A 23,910-nucleotide genomic window follows, 5' to 3' on the forward strand; every position below is an offset into this window, starting at 1 on the left:
TTGAGACAAGGCATCTTGTGGGTTCTTCAGGAGGCCACGTAAAATAACCTGACTTTTTCTCTCCTGCAGGACTCTGGAACTGAAAGCATGACAGATTGAGCAAGAGTCCTGCAGGTGAACAGTCCCTAAACAATAAACGCAACTCGTGTGCCCGTCCACAAGGGGCATTGTTTGGCAACACGAGACACATTTTTTAAACCCAGACAGTTTCAACTCTTTAGCCATAGTAAGCACTAGTTAAAAAACAATTTCACAGAGAAAACAGAAATAACTATCACTAACAGTCTACAAGTAGAAGCAAACAGGCTGATTGAAAAAAAAAAAATGGAAAAAGCTTATTATATTATATATATATATATATATATATATATATTTTTTTTTTTTTTTTTTTGGAAAAAGAATAAGATACACACACTAACGAGTCACTATAACCAGTAACTATATGAAAAAGTATCAATAACTAGAAAAAAAACACAAAGTACTTAGCCTGAGCCAGTAGTAGCAATCTCGACACTGCAAGCGGCAAACGAGCTCTGGGTAGCTGCTGCTAGGCATGTTCGGATAAGGGGTAGCCTCAAGCCAGTAAAAGCTCTCGAGCTGTAGTAAATCATTCGAGTCGGAGCAGACGATCAGCTCCGAACCCAACCAGCAAGAACGAAGGCGAGATGGGACAACATAAACAGTCACCCCAAAGAACAGATCTTTTCCATTTGAAGAATTTTCTGGTATATATGAAAAAAAAAAAAAAAAAAAAAAGTCTTCCAAATCCCCAAAACACTCAAAAAACCCGAAATGTAAGCAGTTTTCTACTAGAGATCAAAGTCTCAACTCTGAAGCTACAAGGCATAATGCTGTAAGAATCAAATGACACACCCTGCCTTGATGCTGAATCAAGAGACTGTTCCTCAGAAAGGATGCTGATAATGTGCTGGCAACTCCCTGACTAGAGATGAACAAATGTAATGGTGCCAGAATAGTGCTGTTAGAATTAAATGGGCCATTCCCTTTCTTCCCATTAAGACACATGGAGACTGCTCTTCAGATTGCTATGATTCTTCTACTGTGCAGGGGAGAAAACTGCTTTCAAAACAGTAATTCACCAAAGGTGCTGGACACAGTGGAAGGAAAGATTTTTTTCTCTTAATTTTTTTCTCTCCCTTACCTGCTTTTGCCACTAAGACTATAAAAACTAGCCCACTTCTCACCCCAAAGTCATCACCAGGGACAAAGCAGGGGGAAGATAAGGATGGGGAAGAACAGAGCAGAGTAAAGGGGTTTTGCAATTAACTTTACACCCCCCCATGGCAGCAGACAGCCACACTAGGAACACATGGCCTGCAATGCTGGCCTACTGGTGTGTATTTCCACACCAGCACAGACTTCAAATAATAGTGCAAAGCACTACCTGGCAAGACACACACTACATCATATGGCAAGACACACACTACATCATAATGCGCAGTACTGCCATTAGCACACCTGCAGGTAGGTGCTTCAGCAGGACGAAGTAGCCTCCATCAACACAGAATGGATAAACTGGTGTCAGCCACTATCTTCCATCCCAGCTATGTTTAGTGGACTCGGATTATTGGAGTCACAGTCAGGGTTCCATTCCTCTATGCCAATCAGGAACTAAAAATCCCATTTAATTCTGCATTGCTGTCCTCGTATACCAGAGTACTTAGCATTGGAAAGGCGATATCAAGAGAAGAAGGTTAGATTCTGCAAGTATTCCGGACTACTCTTTATATGCAGACTGATGAGATGCACCACTTCCATGATGACCAACACTACCCTCAATATCTGTAGTGTATCCAATATCAAGTCTTATGTATTTATGTCCATTTGTTACATTGGTAAATAAACTAGCCCCAAAACTCTCTTCAGCCATGACTGCAGAATTCAAACTGCTACATCTTCCACTTTTGTTTTTCAGGAAACATTAATGAGCAGATTTTCTATTTGATGTGTTTGTTTCCTTTTTCTTCTCCATACCTGCCAAATCATCAAGCCACTTCTGGAACCACTAGCACTCTAACCCCGCTTTATTAGGAGAAAGCATGACAACACATTATCTAGAGATAAGAGGCTTTTTACATAAGGCCTTATGCTCCCCACCCCAAGTATGCACTCCAAGCATGCATGCCTATGTACATCTAACAGAAGGCATGCAATGAGTCATCACGAGGGGTGCCGCATATTTCCATAGCTGATGTAACCTTTAAAGGATCTGACATTAATAACTGCATCTGTATAATCTGCAGTCGCAAATGAGGACTATAAAACAGTATGTCCACTGCAACTAAGCTCAGACAACCCCTTCCAACTGAAAGAAGCGATCAGACCATTTTCTTAGCACCTTTGACCTTGCCTTGTCACTCTCCCTCCTCCTCCATCAACTTCTCCAGTGTCCAGGGTGCTACCAAACCTAAGCTGTCCTTTAGTACTCCTCTCTAAGGAAATTTTAACACAAATTACTGAGGTGCATGTTTTTTAATTTATTTTAACATCTGTTTACCGGCAAAGTCCAACTGGGGCAGCGCCTATTTTCAGCAGAGATTCAGGGAGAAACACTCCAGACACGTATTTGGAATGTAGGAGGAAACTGGAGCACCTGGAGGAAACCCACGTGAACACAGGAAGGACATGCAGTCTCCACACAGAAGGTATCCCAGCCGAGAAGAACTGAACCGGAGACCCTCTTGCTGTGAGACGACAACGTTAACCGCTGCACCACTGCGCCGCAGGAATCCTGGCTTCCAAAAAAAAAAAGACTCTTACTTTCATCTGCACTGCTTATGCCTTAAAATATATTGTAATCCTCCCCCCAAAAAATAAATGACATTAAAAAAAAAGAGAATGCAACATATTTATCTTAAAAGAGGTGCTTATATAAGGACACAACACTCATAACATAACATCTTACATGTCACAATAAAAATAAAAAAAAAAAAAAAAACATGCATGTAAGGGAAAAGCAAAAATTGTATGCAAGTGTTCCAACTTACGACTGGCCATCTTTAACAAATCCTTTTATAGAGGAGCCTCTATTAGTTATTGTTGCTTTCCCACCAAGTCCAACAATAAGAGCAGTCAGCACTGCACTTTTGCCACCTAGAGCGGAAAAATATGGTAAAGACTTTAAATACTATTTGCATTTTTTTTATGGAATACTAACTAGTTTTACATAAAACAAAACACACAGCCAAAACAACAAAAGCAAAGCTTAAATAAAAGATCTTTAAGGAAGGAGTCTATTGTAAACTAATGCATGACACACTGATCTACTGCTTTATAGGTTGGTAGAAACTATCAGTTTTCTTGAGTTGCAACCTACCTTTCTTGTGCAAACATCTGCAACTACAAAGACTAATGTAAAACTTCCATAAAACCAGCATTAACAGGTGCTTCCTTCAACTCTTGGGAAATTAACGTTCAAACTCCATAAAATCGTATTCCTACCATTCCCACCCTGCCACCAGGTCAATCATATGGTCATCAGGAGGGACCAGCCAAAACTAGAGGGGCACATCTGAACACTCCAAAAACACTTTCTCATTTGGGGAAGGGGTGTCTACTGGGCCAAGTACCCCTCTGAAGCACAGATTCCAAAACAATCTCTTCATTCCACTCCTGAGGTTCCCAGATTTGAAGAGAACTTTCTCCTTCATCAAGGTCAGTATCTGGGGCAAGAGTTTCCTTAGGGGAATTGGTGCATCTCCTCTTATACATACAATTTCTGGGAAGTTGGGGCTGGGGAATCTTTTGAAGAACCAGAAGAGTCTTGAGCTCCATTCTGAAGGAGGGGTTCAAGGCACCTAGGAATGCTCTGTTCTTTGGGATGAGGATGAGGGCTCAAGACCTCTGACAGACCGGTATATATAGAAGGAATAAAGACAAAGGGTGCACCCATTTTCTACACTCAGGGATGGGTGATTATCCACTCAAGAGAACTTAAACGCCAGCATAATACCCAGTGGCCCCAAGGGAACCCCTACCAGAACTGCCTCCAACTTTGACCAGGAGGAAGCAGACTGCTCTAACAACTAAGCTTCTCACACCAACAGGCTGGTCAGCTCCGGTACGAAGATCAAAACCAACACCTCAAATGCTGAAGTCCTTGACACAGAGAATGGGTCCAAGGAATTGTGGTCAAGGGTTGAGTGATATGACCCACTTGGCATAAACAGATCAGTATCAATGGGTCAAATGTAACTTCAGAAGCAATGGATCAGATCCAATCAGTGGCAAGAAAGGATATACTTGTATTGTTGTTGGCTCAGACACCACTGGCACTAAGATATGTGCCAGGAAAGGCAAGAAGAAACTGGGGCTTCCACCAAAGAGATCGACAGATTTTATGAAAGAGGACTTGAGACAGTCAGGCATGACTGTTGAAGATGGTACCACAGGAGCACTGAAACTGAGAGAGATGGAGACATCTGATACAACACCCTGACCCCATGTAGAACACATTGGTGGTTGATGGCAAAATATAGCTGTGTGCGTAAGTTTACCATTACAGTACATGTTCAAATAATCACCACTACAGCAGTCTAAGCTATAAAGGTTATATCCTGCAGACATAACAGGAGCCCAGCTTCCAAAGCTTCAGGGCACCTTCCACATACCCAAACCAGTAGTCAGCACACGCTGAGGGGACTCCAAGCTCTTCAGAGTTTTCATGTCAGCTGACAGAAGCAGGTTTAAGCCTTGACAGGACATTGTTACACAAAGGAAAATGAAAAATGCACATCTACACCCTGGCATAAAGAACACACCAATAACAATGAAGATTAGTGAAGGAGTAGCTACTGCAGCAGCAATCATTCGAACATCTGCTGCTGTGGTAGGTTTACTTACAGAACTGTACTATGTTCTTCATACTGACCACTGCTGCATTAGCCATAGCTATATAGGTAGACTACCATAGGTTAAAGTAAATGGGAGGTAGAAGGGGAAGGGGCCAGGAGCCCCTGGAGATTGGCCCTAAGCAAAGCCTATTCTAGACTGGAAAAAGCAATCAAGTTTATAGTGCTTTGTAAAAGTTTGCACAAAGGAACAAGGCACTACTTCTAGAATACTTCTACAGTCCAACACTTTGCTTCATCTATACGTTTTGGAAAGGCCCTGGTAGAGTGAGCTGTGACCCTGCCTGGAACAGTGTTGTTCTTGTGATGGAGGTAACAAAAAGTAACAGCTTTTAACAACCATTTGGAAATAGTCTGCTTTGACACAGGCTGCCCCTTTTTCTTACCTTTACACAAAATGAACAACTGATCAAAAGTTTTGAAAGACTGTTTTGCCAAGATTTTTCCAGAGTTGTCTGTTGGCATTCAACGTACGAAAAATCCTTTCTTCATCATTTTTTGCTTCTGGAAATAGACCTTGGAGATAAACAGAATGGCATAAAGTAAACTGGGATACCACTTTAGGCATAAAAGAAAAAATAGTTTTCAAAGAAACCTGGTCTCTGTGAAAGATGAGATAAGGTTGACCCACCATAAGAGCTTGCAACTCGGATACTCTTCTTGCAGTCATTAGAAGGATTACAATTAACCTGCTTGGAAACAGCTGGATTTACTAAAGATACAGCTGCCAGGGTAGGACTGGGACCAGTGTATAAAAACTTGAAAGAATGAGGAACTTTGTACATTCTATCTGCTTTCTCAAGGGCCGTCAAGGAAAACAAATGCTACACCAGAAACATCCTTTAATGATGATCAGCACTGGGGGGGGGACGGGTGAAGTTTCTGGAAATTCCAGTTGTATCCAATCATAGTATTTTCTGAGGGAATGAGAAACCTCACTATTCTCCCACTGGAAATGTACAGTTGTGTACACTTACAATAAATGTAGATGTTAGAGTGTATTCACTGTTGCAGTCATCACACTTGGGTTATCTGCCTGCAGGTAGCCGTCAGTCAGCCCGAATACCAGAGACTTGGTATTTGTGTCAGATGCGGTCACTCCAGGACTGACGTCACATTGTCAGGGGTATAAAAACAGGCAGCCAACGCCATTACATCAGTTTTTCTTGCCCCAAATGTCAGGAGCCCCCAAATAGGGAGCTTAAGTTACGGTGGGGAAAACACCACCAGTGAAAAGTAAATATCAATACCCCAGAAGGGGTGACAGCCATAGGAAAGAGAGAGAGAGAGAAACCAGGGGGATGGAGGGAGGGAAACCAGGACTGCCAACAGTGAATACACTCGAACATCTACAGTCAGGGTTAGTGTACACAACTACTATGTTCTTTGTGTTTCACTGTTGCAGTCATCAGACTTGGGTGGATTCCCAAAGCTGAAAAAGGATGGAGGCAGTCAAGAAGAGTTAGAACTGGCTGGCTAGTATGCCTTGCAGGTCTGATGTTGCAAAACCTGCCCTGGATTTGGAAAAAAATAGGCAAGTGGGAATGCTTGGTGAAGGTGTGTACAAAACTCCAGGTAGCAGCTTCCAGGATGTCACTGGTAGGGACTCCCCTGAGAAATGCTGTAGAGGTAGATGCTGCACTAATGGAATGTGTTCTGACCCCCTGAGGGGTTGGTTTCCCATGGTGCTTGGAGCAGATATGGATGCAGTGTGCTATCCATTTGGAAATTGTTTGTTTTGAAATGGCCTTGCCCTCTGCCCCTGTTGCAAAGCTGACTAGTAACTCTGCCCCTGTTGCAAAGCTGACTAGTAACTGGTCAGATTTTCTTAAGGGCTTAATCCTATCAAGGTAGCATCTGAGGTGTCTCTGCACGTCCAATGAGTGCAGGATCCTTTCCCCTTTATTTTGAGGATTAGGGAAGAAAGTTGGCAAATGGATGGATTAGTTAAGAGCCACACTGGACACCACTTTAGGCATAAAGGAAGGGTTAGTCCTGAGGGAAACCCTGTCAGCATGGAAAATAATGAAGGGTTCCACAACCATAAATGCTTGTAGCTCAGACACTCTTCCAGCTGAAGTGATGGCCAGAAGCAAGGCTGTTTTCCAAGAGAGGAATTTTAACTCTGCTGACGCGGCAGGTTCAAAGGGGGGAAGCGCGATTGTCAGGTACTCTGTAGTACTTGTCTGGTTTCCTAAGAGCAGGAGGTAAAGTATCAGGAGTAAGACTGGATTCCATAAAAACATCATCAACAACTTCCAGGACAGGGGGTATTGCTAAAGGCCTGTGCTGTGGCAAATCTAGGAATTTTCTGAGTCTCTTTTTGGACTGAGGATAGTCTTGGCATTCCCAGTGGAAATGCTCTCTTAAAGTATGCAAGGTTACACCAAAAGAAAAATCCTCTGGAGGAGAGTTAGAGGGAATGGATTTTTCTGCATCGGAATCCAAATAAGCAGATAAGGGCATGTCTTCATAATCAGATACCTCAGAGTCAGATTCCTGGTCTGCTGAAGCTGCAGGGGACTGGTCTCTTTTCCACTTAGCAGGGGAAGGCTGACTTCCCCTAATCAGAGTAATAAAGTCTTCTGCCATTCTAAACATTTGTCATTGTGGCATGAGAGCAGGTGCATGCGCTTTGGTCATCGGTTTTCTAGGCGTAGCGCATACTACTCTTGGCCTAAGAAACTCGGTAGTTTAAGATAAAGTTGTCGGTTTGAGTCAAACATTGGTAGAGCAAAGAAGTGCCTCAGAAGCTGGTGCCTGCACAAGCTGCTCCAGACCCATCCAAGGTAGAGACATCCACAGGTTCCATAGTCAAAGAAGAGTCTTGCGGCTTTTTCGGAATATCAGTAGTCGGATGGCTTACTGAAGCCATTTCGGAATACAGAGATAGAGTGTGAAAAGAATTTAGGGACAATGAGAGCCCGACGATGAATGGTTCGGGCGTTGAACAAGGCACAAAACCGACAGCGAGGCACGTCGTGGTCTGGGCCTAAACAGGTGATGCAGTAAGAATGAAAATCGCTCTGTGGTGTTTGCTTTCCAAACAAAAGACACAAGCCGATGAAAGAACGCAAAACTGAAAACTGGTTGCAGGAAGGAAGGCACCAGACATAAAACGTAAGAACGAGCAGTTTAATCCAAAATAAAGCGCTTTTCGTCACAGTAAATATTGTGACTTCTTCAGATAAAAACAACATTGAGAGCATGCCCTTAAGTAGTCAGTGAGCAGTAGTTAATTAGTTAGGTAATTAACTAACTAATATTGGTTAATTTTGGATTAAACTGCTTGTTCTTACGTTTTGTGTTTGGTGCCTTCCTTCCTGCAACCAGTTTTCAGTTTTGGTATTTGCTTTCCACAGGCAAGACAATTGTTAACTTTTTCTGACATCGGTTACAGCAAGAAAAAAGGATCCCCAATGGGGTACTTAGCTTTAGAAGACTTCAGGATTATTCAATTCGTAAATGAAAATTCAGGTAGTGGCCAAACGGGACTTGCGAACTGCTTCTGCTTCGGGCTCCTCGGCAAAAGACTGATGCAATGGTGTCGGCTGCCTGTTTTTATACCCCTGACAACCTGATGTCAGTCCTGGAGTGACAGTATCTGACGCAGAAATACTAAGTCTCTGGTATTCGGGCAGACTGAGGGCTACCTGCAGGCAGATAACCCAAGTGTGATGACTGCAACAGTGAAACACGAAGAACATCATTGGTTCATCCTGGAAAAAGTCTCAGAAAAAAAACCCTCAAATGGAGAACTGGATACCTCACACTCCTCAGAATCTGAATCAGAAACCTAAGGAGAAACACTGCACCCATCACTTCACAATCCCAAATAGATTCCAAATCTTGAACATCTCTAGGCAAATAAGAATCCTTTTTTTTACTTTTACCAGAAATGAAGTACAAGAAAGGCCAACAGCCTGCACAAGAGCCTGAGCAAAGCCTAACAAATTACTCCTGTCCAGAGTAACTGACAAAGAAGATGACAGATATTTAGTTTTCTGTGTCTGACAGGAAAATTAGGGAAGACAGACCCAGTTTGCCAGCAACAGCTTCCCCAGGGGTGGTAACATTCTGGTTAAAAAGCGGCACATTTCCTGCCCCTTTTTCTATGAATGAGAACAATGGCTCTCCTTTGCCCACTGAGAGGACCCCAAAAGCCACAGAGGATGTGGCAAACCACTGGTCCACATCGGCTTTATGGACAACACCGATAAGTAGTTCGAGTAACCAGCTACGGCCACAGCAGAATTACCAACCTGTGGTAGATGCACCAGTCTACTGTGGTGGCAAAGGCTGCCTAATTTTTTTTCTTCTTGTGGCTGGTCAGAAATGGCAGGGAGCGAATACATACGGTGGCGGTGGCAACAACAGAAGAAGAAAGAACTAATGGCAGTTGTATCAACTGTAGTGTTAATTCTGTCATCAATATTAACAATGAAGTATGTATTTTATCCATGTGTGTGGCGCATGAGAACATTCTAGGTGATCGTACGGATTTAAATATTGTAAATCTCTGATTTGAATGCAAGTAATGCTGTTGAAGCTTTGTTACTGAAGGGAACTAAATTCATTCCTACATTTTTTCCATCTTTAGCTGATGTCATTTTGGAAACGAGTCATTTTTGTAGGAAAATGTGTGTTTTTTCAAAATCGTGTGCCTAATGACAGTGTTAATAATGAAGTTAGTAAAGTAAATGAGGGGGATAATTTGAGTGTTTATTCTGACGATTCACTTTTGAATGTGTCTTTATATGCCAACAAATTTTGTGACAAGCTTACTGATTTTCCTGTGGGGGAAGCAGAGGGGAATATAAATACACATGAGGGTTTTTGTACAGGATATGGTAGGTTAACAGTTCCACAGGTCCCTTATTACAGTGATTTTTTTTCCACCAAAATTATTAGCAATTGTGCGACAATTTGAAAATGTCCTTTACAGAGAAGTAGAATCACAATATAATAAGTTTACACAAAGATACAGGACATATAATTTAAATAAATGTGAGTGGTTGGCACTTAACAGTTTGAGAAATGTGAATGATAAATATGTGCACACTCAAGCTGATAAAGGGGAAATTGGGTAATTTTACCCATTGCTAAGTACAATACCATAGCTGAAGGATCAATCTGTGTATACTTTGGTGTCGGAGGATGTCGTTTCTACTTTTAATGGTGAATTATTGGATTTATTGGAAAGGGGTGAAAAGTTGTTTTTTTTTTTTTTTTTTTTTTTTTTTACCCCCATGGATGTTAAGAAACTTTTTGTGAAAAACCCTATGGATGACATTTTTTTCATCATCCCCAAATTCATAAAAATTTGTACAACCCGGCGGGTAGGCCGATAGTATCAGGTAAGGGCTTTTCTGCAAAATGTGGGCATTTTTCGGGACCATCAGATAAAAGTTTGAGCAAGATTACGTCTCACATTAAAAATGGTAAAGATGTATGTGATTTGGTGAGAGATATGAAATGGAATACTGGATATTATTGGGCAACCGTGGATGTGAAGGCTCTTTATACGAGCATTAAAAATGTCCAGGGTTTGGAAGGAGTTGGCAAGATGATGGGTGAGGGTCCACGCATGAGTTTTATATTACAGTTGTTAAGAGTTTTCCTTGACACACAACTGCTTCAGATTTAACAAACAGTATTTTCTACAGAAAGAGGATACTGAGATGGGGGCTTCATATATGCCCCATCTTATGTTATTATTTTCATGAACCATTTTGAAAATCTGTTTGTTTATAATACTGAATTTTTCAGGCAACATGTGATCTATGAGAGATATATAGATGATTGTTTTTTCATTTGTAGGGGTGATCTTTCTGAGTTTCAAGACTTTGTGGACAATCTCAACCAGAATAACAATTTTGGGTTAGAATTTACTCATATTACAATTAGGGAGAGAGTGCAGTTTCTAGACTTATACATTTTGGTAAAAATAATGGGGAAGTTTCTTTTAAGCCATTCACCATAGAGACAGCAGATGATAATTTTTTTTTATCAGCAGACAGCATGCACTCCCCCCCCCCCCCATTTATTGGCTGCATTACCCCATGGAGAATATAACCGCATTTTCAATAATATTGTGGAAAATACACAGAGAGAGAAATTTTTGAAAGTAAGACAGAAGTTGTTGAAGAGAGGTTATACTTCTCATGTTCTTGACAAAGCAGAAAGGGCATTTGGGAATTCTGTTACTTTTAAACATAGTTCAATTGGTAATGCATCACGTGCGTTTAGGGGTAATTTTGGTTCTGTATTCAATACAGATAGTGATGAAAAATTTTTTGTCACTATGTATTCCCCTTTTTCTAGAAGTTTGAGGATGGTTAGAGAGAGATTTTGGCCTATTACTGCGAATGAACCAACCTTGAACAATTTATTCCCTAGGAGAATCACTTTTTCTTATAGTCGATTTTCCAATTTGAAAGAACTGTTAAATACAAAAAGAGTTAAGAGAAATCAGGGATATATGGAATGTTATTCATGTGGACATTGTAAAATCTGCAGGAGAATCCGCAGTTTAGGTGGAACTCTTATAAATGGTAAAAATATAAGGCTATGGAGTTATTCAATTTTAGGTCCTGTGGGTTGGTTTATATCATTGGTTGTGGATGTGACCCCACTAGGTGGTACATTGGGCAAACCAAGAAATGGTAAAGAATCATCTAATGGAGCATCTGGTCGACAATAAACATGGCAGGTTTGAAAATCCTGTGCAGAACATTTTCACACTGCTCATACTGGTCTTGATTCCAATTACTTTTTTAGTGTCCTGGCCAAATCATTCATCAAACAGGGTGATTTTTGTTGACTGAACTATTAAAATTAGAGACAACTGGTACAGTGGTAGCATTGTTACCTCACAGCAAGAGGTTCTCCCATTCGATTCTCGGCTGGGCTTGGGAGTGTCTTCTGTGTGGAGTCTACATGTCCTCCCCGCGGTTGGGCAGCGTTCGAAAGACATGCGTGCATAAATGGGTGTGCCTTCGTTGAAGGTTGGGGTCGAGCTGGCACCTCGGTGTTTCGTAAAAAATCTACTGCCAATCATTAGCGGACCGGAGTTCTGCTGTGGCGACCCCTTAAAGGCCGAAAGACAAACATTAAAATTAGAGACCAAATTTATTATTAATTATGGTACATTATTCCCTAGAGGTTTAAATCAGGAAATTAATATCAATATATGATATTAAATTACAGCTTGTTCATCTTATGCTGCAAGAGTTTGAGTCTTGGTTCATTTCAATGTAACGTGATATTTCTCATCTTCAAAACTGTTTTTTCCTCTCACAAAGGAGGTTATTTATGTGCAACTTGTTCACAAAAATTTTCTATTTTTCTATATATTATGCTATTATGGCAAATAATAAAATGAATGTGATATTTTATCTTGGGCATATAATGTATTTATACATTTTTATGTATTTAACCTCATGCGTCACACAATTTGGATGGTTTTGTGCATTTTTCATGCATTATTATGCGCTGTGCTTTATTCATTTATATGTGTAAGTGTTTTTGATATGTGTAGACTCGGATGGACGAGATGATGAAGATTTAACGAGAAACACTTACTGTTTAACACTTTTGTAATTGAATGAGTCTTTATCAAGCCTAATTGATGTGTATTTAAATATGTTGTGCCTTATGTTGTAAACATGATTTCCTTTGAAAGGCTGTTGAGCCGAGGTACCGGGAAGCACCATTAAAGAGTTTTTATTCTACCCTTGGCGTGTTTTTGTTTTATTTCAGCTTGGTTTCCAGCCTGGGTGTGTTTATGTGATTGTTGGAGTTGGTTGGAGTGTATTTTTGCTTTTAGAAGCAGATGAGGCTCAGCAATTAACAGTTCAGCTTAAAACAGTAACATTATAACCAATCTGCAGGAAAGTCACCAGGAATACATAGTATCCTAGTGGACGTTAGGATGTTAGAAGGGAAGAAAGTGAAAGATCTTGAAGGTTTTATTTAACAGTATTTTAAAAGGAGGGGAAGTACCAACATCCTGGAAAAATAGCTATGGTGGCTGTAATATCTAAAAACAGTAAAGACCTATTTAGATCCAGCTTCATATAAACCCATTTCATTTTTTAAATCAGATTATAAAGGGTTTATGTCTACAATGGCAAAGGTGTTGCCAAAATTGATAAATACTAATCAGTGTGGTTTTGTGGAGGGGGTTACACAGTTAACATTACTACAACAATAAATGATCCAGAGGGAAGCAGAATGCAAAAGAAAAGCAAATTTTAGTTGTTTTTAGTGGGTCTTGATGCAGGGAAATCTTTTAACACATTCAGATGGGATTTTATAAGTATGGCAATGGAAGCATTTACAAGCCTAGATACAATAAAGATAATTAGAAGTATATATATATATATATATATATATATATATATATATATATATATATATATATATATATATATATATGGGAACGGATGCAAAAATCAAAGTGGGATACAGGAACTTTCACTTTCTAATTTGTATTATATTGCGAATCCTTGGCAAATAAAATCAAGGCTCAAAAATTCAGGGATATAATTGATACAGTAATCAAGGAAAGTTGGCTTTATTTACAGACATTATTATTTTGCACTAATAAAATCAGAAAAGGTTATTTCAGTGTTGTGGAACATTCTGAGACAGTTCCACGTTTTTTTTTCCCCGAAATATAAAATTAATGAAATCGGTTCAGCAATACCTCTACTTATGGGGACATAAAATGAAATATTTAGGATTATGGGTTAAAAAGATTCTGTTATGACAGCAAATGATATGTGGAAAGAGACTAAATAAAAAGACAATACAAATACAGGAAACTGGAAGCTCTTGTCTACTGATATGATAGCAACATACAAGCAGTAAAAATGTTTTTAGTCCCTTTACTTTTATACACAGGTCAGACATATTTTTGTCAATCAGAAGAGAAGTTGTGAATAGTAATTAATAAAGAGTTGAAGGAATTTACCTGGGAGGGGAAGAGGGCAAGAGCCAAGGGGATAAATTGACACTTCCGACAGAACAAGGCGGTTTAGGATTACTAGAGTTGAAGGGATATTCTACTGCTACACATTTAAGACTCTTATACGTAACACAAGCAGGAAGCCACAATTCAAAGTGGAAAGGGATGATGAAGGAGGGGAAAATTCAAGAAATAAGGACAGAGTGGGATTTTGGATACAGATCTTTAAGGAGAATAACAGTCATAGAGAATATTATATTCATAAAGCAACAGAAAGTCCTCTAAGAACCAAGTCAACACGGGAATGGAGAAAGGAAATTCTGGCATTAGGGGTAGAGAGAACAGGAAAGCAGGGCTGAAATTTACTAGAGGAACTGGAAAAGGAACCAAGGTACTGTGAACAAATAATTAGAGGGGGAAAGTTAACAGAATGGGAAGAGGCCAAAAAGAGATTTGGATTGCAGGCTAGAGACTGCCTTCCCTATCAGGGACTGACATCGTAGAGGCAAAGAGAAAGGGACAGGGGAAATCCCAACAGAAAGACCTGCACTGGTAGAGCTTTTAGCTGAATCTAGAACAAAAGCGGTTGTTAAAGAGTGATAATTAGTAGGGCATATAAAATATTGGATGATAAAGTACAGCTGTGTACACTTACAATAAATGTAGATGTTAGAGTGTATTCACTGTTGCAGTCATTACATTTGGGTTATCTGCCAGCAGGTAGCCCACAGCCGACCTGAATATCAAAGTCTTGGATCCCTGTGTTGGATGCTGTCTCTTCTTCCATGACATCAGGTCGTCAGGGGTATAAAACATGCAGCCAATGCCATTAAATCAGTTTTTCTTGCCCCAGATGTCAGGTGCCCCCATAATGGGGAGCAATTATATGTTAAGTTACACCTCCAACAAAAAGCAAATACACCAAAAAGCTGAAATACACTTAAACAAGAAGAAAAGTATAGCCAAGAGAAGTCAGGGGGGCTGGAGGGAGGGTAACCAACAGTGAATACAGTCTAACATCTACATTTATGGTAAGTGTACACAACTGTACTATGGTCTTCGTGTTTCAATGTTGCAGTCATCACATTTGGGTTGATTCCCAAAGCTAAGTCAGGGAGCAAGAAGTTAGAGAGCATTACGGCCAGCTATTAAGCCCTGCAAGACTGCAGTGGCAAAACCAGCTCTGGATTTAGAAAAAATAGGCATGTGGTAATGCTTGGTGAAGGTATGTACAGAGCTCCAGGTAGCAGCTTCTAGGATGTCCCTGGTAGGGGCACCTCTGAGAATGGCTGTAGAGGTAGATGAAGCCCTGGTGGAATGTGATCTTATCCCCTGTGGGTAGGTTTTCCGTGGTGCTCATAGCAGAAATGAATGCAACGGGCTATCCATTTAGAAATGGTTTGCTTTGAAATGGCCTTCCCCTCTGCCCCTGCAGCAAAGCCAACTAGCAGCTGCTCAGATTTTCTGAGAGGCTTAGTCCTGTCCAAATAAAATCTAAGTTGTCTGTGCACGTCCAAAGAGTGCAGAATTAGTTCTCCTTTGTTCTGTGGATTAGGGAAAAAAATTAGGCAAATGAATGGACTGATTAAGGGCCACACTAGACAACACCTTGGGCATAAAAGAAGGATTGGGCCTGAGGGACACCCTATCTGCATGGAAGATGATGAATGGCTCTACTGCCATGAGGGCGTGTAATTCAGACACTCTTCTTGCTGAAGTGATGGCTAGAAGGAAGGCTGTTTTCCAAGAAAGGAATTTCAACTCTGCAGCTGGCTCAAAAGGAGGTAGAGTGAGCTTTTCCAATACAAAGTTAAGGTACCAGGCTGGAGTAGGGGCTCTCCTGGGTGTTCTTAAATTTATGGCCCCTCTGAGGAATTGCTTTAGCAGAGGGTGAGAGAAGAGGGATGGTTCAGTATTATAATCTGCTGAAATGGCAGAGGCATGAATTTTAATTGACGAGAAGGAAAGGCCCTTGTGTATCATTGCTGTTGAGTACTGAAGAATATGCGGTAAGCTGTGCACCGTTGTGCCTATCCCCTGCGTCTAGCTCCAGGAACAGCATTTTTTCCCACTTTTCACCATAGGATTTTCTAGTACTAGGCCTCCTTGCCACCAGAATGACATCTAGCACCTGCTTGCTGGGGGATGCTATTGGAGAGGCTCAAGGAATTAGCCAGGCTGCAAGGTTCAGGGTTTGCAGCTGAGGGTGCAGAATCTGGCCCTCCTGCTGGGACAGCAGTGAAGGGGTCTGAGGCAGGTGCCATGGTTCCAGCAGTGAAATACTGTGCAAGAGGGGGCACCAGTGCTGGCGTGGCCGGTCTGGTGCAATCAGTATTGTCCTTGGTTTGTCCTGTTTGATCTTTAGCAGAACTATCGAGAGGAGAGGCAGAAGGGGAAAGGCATAAACAGAGAGGCTTTCCCAGGTAAAGGACAGGGCATCCACTTTCCAAGCTTGACTGTGGGAAGTCCTTGCACAGAATTTGTCCAATTGGTAGTTCTGAGGGGAGGCAAACAGGTCCATCTCTGGATTCCCCCATTTGTTTCTCAAAAGGTTGAAAATCCTTAGTTCCAGTTTCCACTTGTGTGGGTCCATGAGATTTCTGCTTAGGTCATCTGCCAGTGAATTTAGCTTGCCTGACAGGAATTGAGCTTGTAGTTGCACTTGGTAGCTCAAGGCTGTGTTCCACAGAGCCATGGCTAGTCTGCAGAGAGGGTATGAGTGGGTTCCCTCCTGCTTGTTTATGTACCACATAACAGTGGTGTTATCTGTCTTTACCAATATTTGTCCTGGAAGAATGTGGTCCTTGAAGGCAGTCAGGGAATTCTGTACAGTTAACATTTCTTTTTGACTGATATGCAGGTGCATCTGATTCGGGGTTCCATTTGCCCTGAATGCACTGCCATGCCAAGTGAGCCCCCCATGCATAGTCTGATGAGTCTGTTGTTAGGGTTTGGGCAGCAGGGGGTTGAGTGAATGGGAGCCCCTTGTTGTGGTAGCAGGCCTCTGCCCAACAAAGGAACTCTATCTTTATACAAGGAATGATAGGAATCATTGATTCCAGGTCCTGAGAATGTTGACACCATAGGCTTTTTAGATACCACTGTAGTTTCCACATATGCAGTCTTGCATATGGAATTAGTAGAATGCAAGAGGCCATGAACCCCAGGGTTTGCAGGATTTTCCTTGCAGATAGTTGGGTCTTTGTGGCCAGTAACTTGAAGTAGACTGTCAAATAAACTTGTTACTCTGGCGTGAGGTAAGCCATCTGGGAAGCTGTGTTCAAGCTTGCTCCCAGGAATACAATTTGTTGGCAGGGTACTAGATGAGATTTAATTTCGTTTATGGTATACATCAGTGAAGTTAGAAGTTGCTTTACAAATGCCAGATGTTTCAGAAGCATGTCCTGGCTTTCTGCCTGAATTAGACAATCGTCCAGGTATGGGTATATTTGAATATTTCTTTACCTGCAAAATGCAATGACCATTTTGTGAATACTCTGGGCGCAGTAGATAAGCCAAAGAGAAGTGCAAAGAACTGATAGTGCATGGGAGCCTGCTCGGAAGCGTACGTATTTCCGGCAAGATTTCCTTATTGGAATGTGCAGGTAAGCTTCCTTTAAGTCTAAGGTTGCCAACCAGGCATTTTTGCCTAGCATAGGAAGCAGCTGTTGAAGTGTTAGCATTCTGAATTTTGGGATTACCAAAAAGGTGTTTAGAATAGAGAGGTCCAGGATAGGACACCAGTAGCTGTCTTTTCTGGGTTCCGGGAAAAGTCTGGACTAAAAACCATGTCCCCTTTCTTCTGCTGGGACAGGTTGAACAGCCCTGACACTTAGAAGAGAGAGAACTTGCTGTTAAGCCTCTGCCTACTGATTTGGGGTAGGTCTTGCCAACAGTTTGGGGTTGATAAGGTGCGGAAGTGGAATCTGTATCTTTGGAAAACTATATTTAAAACCCATTTGTCCTGGGTAATGAGTTCCCAGTATTTTGCATGCCAGGCAATCTGTCCCCCCTAAGGGAGCAGGCAGTTGAGCAGGGCTTGGAAGGTTTAAGGTTAAGTCATTGTCACATTTTTCCATAGGGGGGTGTCTTACTACTTCCAGCTTTGGAAGTGTCAGCCCCCCACTGCTTAGGCCTGTGAGTACCTTGAGAATGTAGCCTAGGTGGTCTGCTGTTCCTGGGTTTGGACTGAGAAGGCCTGGAAGAGACAGGAAAGGACCAATTCTTAGAAGGCCAATGCCTACTAAATCTGGGAGGCTGTACTTGCAGGAAATCTTTAACAGTGTGCATCAATTTAGCTTTTTCCTCCATCTTTTTAAGGACGACTTCTGCTTTGTTTCCAAACAGGCGGTCTTGGTTTAAGGGAGCATCCAGTAATTTAGCTTTAACATGATCTGGCAAATTTTGCTCCTTAAGTCAAGCATGCCTTCTACGAACAGACCAAGTGACAGCAGCCCTGCAAGATGCTTCTAAAGAGTCAAAACCACATTGCAAAGTATGTTTACCAACTTGTTCAGCAGAATGCATTAAATCCTGTAATTCTTTATTTTCAGCACAGTCAGGAATCAACAACATTTTCTGTTTAAGAAGTCCCATAATATGTTGCTGATACTTTAACATATGAAACTGGAAGTTTAAGTCCGTAATGGCCAAAGAAGCAGAAGTGTATACCTTCTTACCCCATCTGTCCAAGAACCTGGAATCTCTAACAGAGGGGGTAGGGTTTTTGGCAGTAGTAGCCTTAATGCATTTGGGTCCTTGGGAAATGGTCTCTGGGTCTGCAGTAGGATTCTTGAAGAGGAACTTGTGAGAGTCAGGTACTCTGTAATACCTGACAGGTTTCCTGGGAGATGGAGGCAAAGTGTCTGGGGCAAGGATAGATTCCAAGAAGGCATCATCTACAATGTCCAGGACAGGAGGAATAGGTAAAGGCCTGTGTTGAGGGAGGAGTAAGAATTCCCAAAGCCTCTTTCTGGAGTCAGAGCAATCCCAGCTTTCCCAGCGGAAATGCTCCCTAAGAGTGTGCAAGGTTTCACCAAAAGAAAAATGTTCTGGAGGGGAAGCAGAGGGAATGGAGTCCTCTGCATCAGAATCCTCATAGGTAGATAAGGGCAAATCCTGGTAAAGAGAAGAAACAGAAATTTCAGAATCCTGATCAGAAGAATCAGAAGGAAAATCAGTTCTAGGTCTCAGAGGGCGAAGGCTGGCTTCCATTAATTAATGTAATAAGGTCTTCAGCCATTTTTTTTTTTTTTTTTGGCATATGGGCCTGCCCATGTGGTTTGGACATTGGTTTTCTAGGCGTGGGTCGAGTTTTAGGCCTTGAAGAAGAAGATGGCGTCAGTTTGAAATGCAAGTCAGTAGGCCTGAATACACCTTCAGAGGCTGGTGCCTGCACAGCGGCTCCGGACCCATCCAAGGTAGAGACATCTGCAGGTTCCATGGTCGAAGAAGCATCTTACGGTATACTGAACTCCAAATGGGTCTCAATAGAAGCCTGCGAATCTGAAGTAGCGGGTATCAGGGGCTGCAAAAGCACCTGAGTACTGGCGAACTGGCGACTAGCTTAACTGAAGTGTCGTCGGACGCTTTGTCTATGAGGTCCGTCTCTGTCTTTATCGTTATGTTTTTTTGGAATGTCGGTAGTTGGATGGCTTACCGAAGCCATTTCTGGACAGTTAAATAGAGTACCAAAATGATTTCCTGCAAAAACGAACAGACGATGAATAGTTCAGGGACTGAATAAGGCACAAAACCAACAGCGAGGAACGTCGTGGTCTGGGCCTAAGCAAAGAATGCAGTACGGATGAAAATCTTTATGAGGTATTTGCTTTCCACAGGTAATACAATTGTTGCACTTACTGACATCGGCTTAGAGCAAGAAAAAGGATCCCCAACGGGGTACTTAGCTTTTTTTGAAGACTTCAGTTCTGAAACTCGAAAACGAAAATTTTAGGAGTCGGCCGACCGGCACTTGCGAACTGCTTCTGCTTCGGGCACCGCATGGCAAGAAAGACTGACGTAATGGCGTCAGTTGCATGTTTTATACACCTGACGTCATGGAAGAAGAGAGAGCATCAAACGCAGGGATCCAAGACTTCAGGCGGGCTGAGAGATACCTGCAGGCAGATAACCCAAATGTAATGACTGCAACAGTGGAACACGAAGAACATCTATAGGAATCAAAGGAGGTTAGAAAAAATTGTGAATTGCTCATCTAATCTCAAAGAAACAAAGGGAAGGCATATGTATGTCTCCCAAGGATGCAACAAAGTCTAGAAGATTGAAGATTTTTGCTTGGAAGTGTCTGCATATGTATTTTTATACCTCAAGCAGACTTCAAAGACTTTTATCCTCAGGTAGATGACAAATGGAGGACAGATGAAGAATAAACAGGTAGCTGAGAGCATATGTTTTGGGAGTGTCATGAGTTGGCAGACTTCAAAAAAAAGCATGGAACTTTTCAATGTTTTAACTGTATTGCCTGTGCACAGATGTTTGGTAATGGTAGTGACATTTTCACACACCCTAGCACCGGTCAAGTATTCAATTTTAAAATTTCAGCTACTTGTAACACTTCAGGTGTTATCTATTTGGCTACATGTAAATCCTGCACCTCGTTCTATGTAGGAAAAACTATTCGTAAGCTGAAAGATCGTGTTATTGATCATAATTCAGAAATCAGACGGTGTTGTGAAAATAATGCACTATATAAGCATATCAATATTCATGGCTCTGAACATTCTTTTAAGTTTAGAGTTATTGATTTTAATTGTCCTAGTGCCAGAGGTGGAGATTTGAATAATCGCCTTGAGACTAAGGAATTTGAATGGATTTTAAGACTAGCTGCTGATTCACATCCAGGAATTAACAGCAAAGTCAGTTTAAAACCAATTTTAACTAGATTACGTAATATTATTAATTGATTTTTTAAAAGTTTTATTATGTTGTTTGCACTTTAAGACTTTCTCGTCACATGATTCTTGGCTGCTAATCATGTGACTTCTAGACCTGTATATAAGCTTCTAGTATGCAGACTTGATTGTATTAGTATTGAAGAAGGGTTCTGCCCGAAAGCTTTGCTTTGTTATTAAAGGTGGTTTTTCCTACAAGTTTGTGTTACAGACTTCAAAAGTTCCGAACAGAGTACTCTGTTAGAAACATTGAGTGAACAAATGAGTGTAGCTAAGGAAATTACTTTTTTTTTGAGCTGGGATACAGGATTTGAATTGCCTAGACATAGTAAGGCCTTGTTAGGTTTAATTCTGGTGGCTACTAAAAAAAGCAATTACTAGAAAATGGAAATTACAGTCTAAACCAACTATATTAAAGTAGTGAATATTGTTAGAGATAAAAAAATGAAAGTGCAATCTTTAGAAAAGGATAGGAGCAAACTGCATAGAAAAAATAGAAACTGTGGGAACAACACCTGCAGAAAAATGTTGTGTAGGAAGGATGAAGTTTAAGATAAGCAGGAAATGAACAATTTATGTAATTGCTGGATCAATTATGTTGTACAGGATACATGTGATGTATAACATTTGTAAATGTGAACTTGTTAATATGGTTTCTTTAGTTTTACATAAATGTAAGTTTGCCTATGTCATAAAAGATATTTATTAAAAATATGGAAAATACTTTATCCAAGCTTAAAAGTACTTGTTTCTCACAATAATCGACTTAAAACAACAAAACAAAATATAATGTGGAAGTTATTTCCCCAGTGGGAACGTCAGCAATGGAACAGCATTAGCTGACTGTCGATCCTCAAAAGCCTGCTGAGGAGTGCTCTTCTCTGGGGGAGGAAAAGTACAGTTTTGTACCTACCATAAATGCAGATGTTCGAGTGTTCACACTGCTGCAGTCATTACACTTGGGTTATCAGGCGGTCCCGCAGTCAGCCTGAGTTCCAAAGTCTTGGTCCGGCATCAGTTGCTGTCGCTTCTTCCCTGATGTCAGTGCGCGGGTATATAAGATGCACCCCCAACACCATTTTCTTCAGTTTTTCTTGCCCCAGACGTCAGGTGCCCCCAAGGAGGAAGGCAATACATATTGCTAATCAAAAATATACATGTAAAATAAAAACAACAGCTTCTGTTACCAGCAAATACACCCCAAAGGTTGTATAGGATAGAAAGGTATAGATAAGTCCAGATAGTTCAGAGGGGATGGAGGGAGGGTAACCTGGACTGCAGCAGTGTGAACACTCAAACATCTACATTTATGGTAGGTACAAAACTGTACTATGTTCATCGTGTTACACTGCTGCAGTCATTACACTTGGGTAGAATCCCAAAGCTGAGGTTAGGTGGCTGGTCTATAAAGAGTTAGGCTTGGCTATGAGGCCCTGCAGAACTGCAGTGGTAAAGCCTGCTCTGGATTTAGAGTAAAGAGGCAGGTGGTAATGCTTGGTAAGGTGTGCACTGAACTCCCAAGTTGCAGCCTCCAAAATTTCCTTGGTAGGTACTCCTCTGAGAAAGGCTGTTGCCCTGGTGGAATGTGGCCTAATGTTATTTGGGACTGTTTTTCCATGCTGTGTGTAGCAGTACCGAATACAGTGTCCTATCCATTTGGATATAGTCTGCTTTGAGATAGCCTAGCCCTGTGATCCTGCAGCATATGCTACAAACAGTTGCTCAGTTTTCCTGAAAGCCTTTGTTTTGTCCAAGTAGAAGCGTAGCTGTCTGCGTATGTACAAAGAATGCAGAAGTTTCTCCCCTTTATTCTGGGGGTTTGGATAAAAAGTTGGTAAATGGATGGTTTGGTTAAGAGCCACACTAGATACCACCTTTGGCATAAAGATAGGTTTGTCCTTAAAGATACCCTGTCCTGATGAAAAATTATAAAAGGTTCCACTGCCATTAGTGCCTGTAGCTCTGAGACTCTTCGTGCTGAAGTTACTGCCAGGAGCAGAGCTGTTTTCCATGATAAAAATTTTTAGATCGGCTGTATTGGCTGGCTCAAAAGGTGGTAGTGTCAGGTTTTCTAAAACGAAGTTGAGGCCCCAAGTTGGTGTTGGTGCTCTCCGGGGCAGTCTTATGTTTTTAGCCCCTCTGCGGTACTGCTTTAACACGGGATGAGAGAATAAAGGAGGATCCATGTTATAATGTGCTGAAATGGCAGAGGCGTGGATCTTAATTGATGAGAAGGATAGGCCTCTGTCCAGCATCTCAGTGAAGTATTGTAAAATCTGAGGAATGTTTGGAACAAGAGGGTCAAGGTTTTGAGCCTGGTTCCAGGCACAGAATCTTTTCCATTTTTCTGAGTAAGCTTTCCTGGTGCTAGGCCTCCTGGCCTCCAAAAGGACATCCATAACAGCTTTAGAGAGAGGTGTTGCCTGTTTGACTAATGTATCTGCCATGCAGCCAGGTTTAGGGTTTTGAGCTGACTGTGCAGGATCCGATTGTTTTGTTGAGTTGGAAGGTGTGGAATTTCAGGCGAAATCAATGGTGGGCCTTGAGCCAAGTTCCTTAAGATAGGGTACCAGTGCTGGCGTGGCCAGTCTGGAGCAATCAGGATCAACTGTGGTTTTTCTTGTCTGGCTTTTAGGAGTACCTTTGAAAGGAGAGGTAGTGGCGGGAAGGCATAAACTTTTAGGTTTTTCCAGCTGAACAGAAGAGCATCCACTTTCCATGCATGTTTGTGATAAGTCCTTGTACAGAATTTTTGTAGTTGGCAATTCAGTGGGGAGACAAAAAGATCCATGTCTGGGCATCCCCATTTTTGCGTTACCATGCCGAAGATTTGTGGATTCAATTTCCATTCGTGAAGGTCCATGATATTTCTGCTTAGATCGTCTGCCAGAGTATTTTTCTTTCCTGGCAGGAATTGTGCTTGCAGGTGAACTTGATACGTTAGAGCTGTGTTCCACAAGGTCATGGCTTGCCTGCATAGGGGATAAGAATGAGTGCCCCCTTGCTTGTTTATGTACCACATTACTGTGGTGTTGTCTTGTCTTTAGTAATAATTGTCCTAGATGCAGAAGGTCCTTGAAAGCTGTTAGGGCATTTTGAACAGCCAACATCTCTTTTTGATTGATGTGAAGATGCATTTCTTGCCATTGCCAAG

General features: G+C 41.5%; 1 protein-coding gene across 1 annotated transcript in view; it reads right to left on the minus strand.

The window, feature by feature from the left end:
* Nucleotides 1–23,910, minus strand: part of SMC6 (structural maintenance of chromosomes 6) — a 1,850,548-nt gene that overhangs the window by 1,780,514 nt on the left and 46,124 nt on the right. Inside the window, exon 4 of the mRNA XM_044068538.1 lies at nt 3,009–3,114. Within this exon, the coding sequence (XP_043924473.1) occupies nt 3,009–3,114 (106 nt within the window). The remainder of the gene's footprint in view (nt 1–3,008; nt 3,115–23,910) is intronic.

This window comes from Protopterus annectens, chromosome 1.part0 (genome assembly GCF_019279795.1).
Source record: "Protopterus annectens isolate FY-2018-M chromosome 1.part0, PAN1.0, whole genome shotgun sequence".
In the NCBI taxonomy this organism is placed as follows: domain Eukaryota; kingdom Metazoa; phylum Chordata; order Ceratodontiformes; family Protopteridae; genus Protopterus; species Protopterus annectens.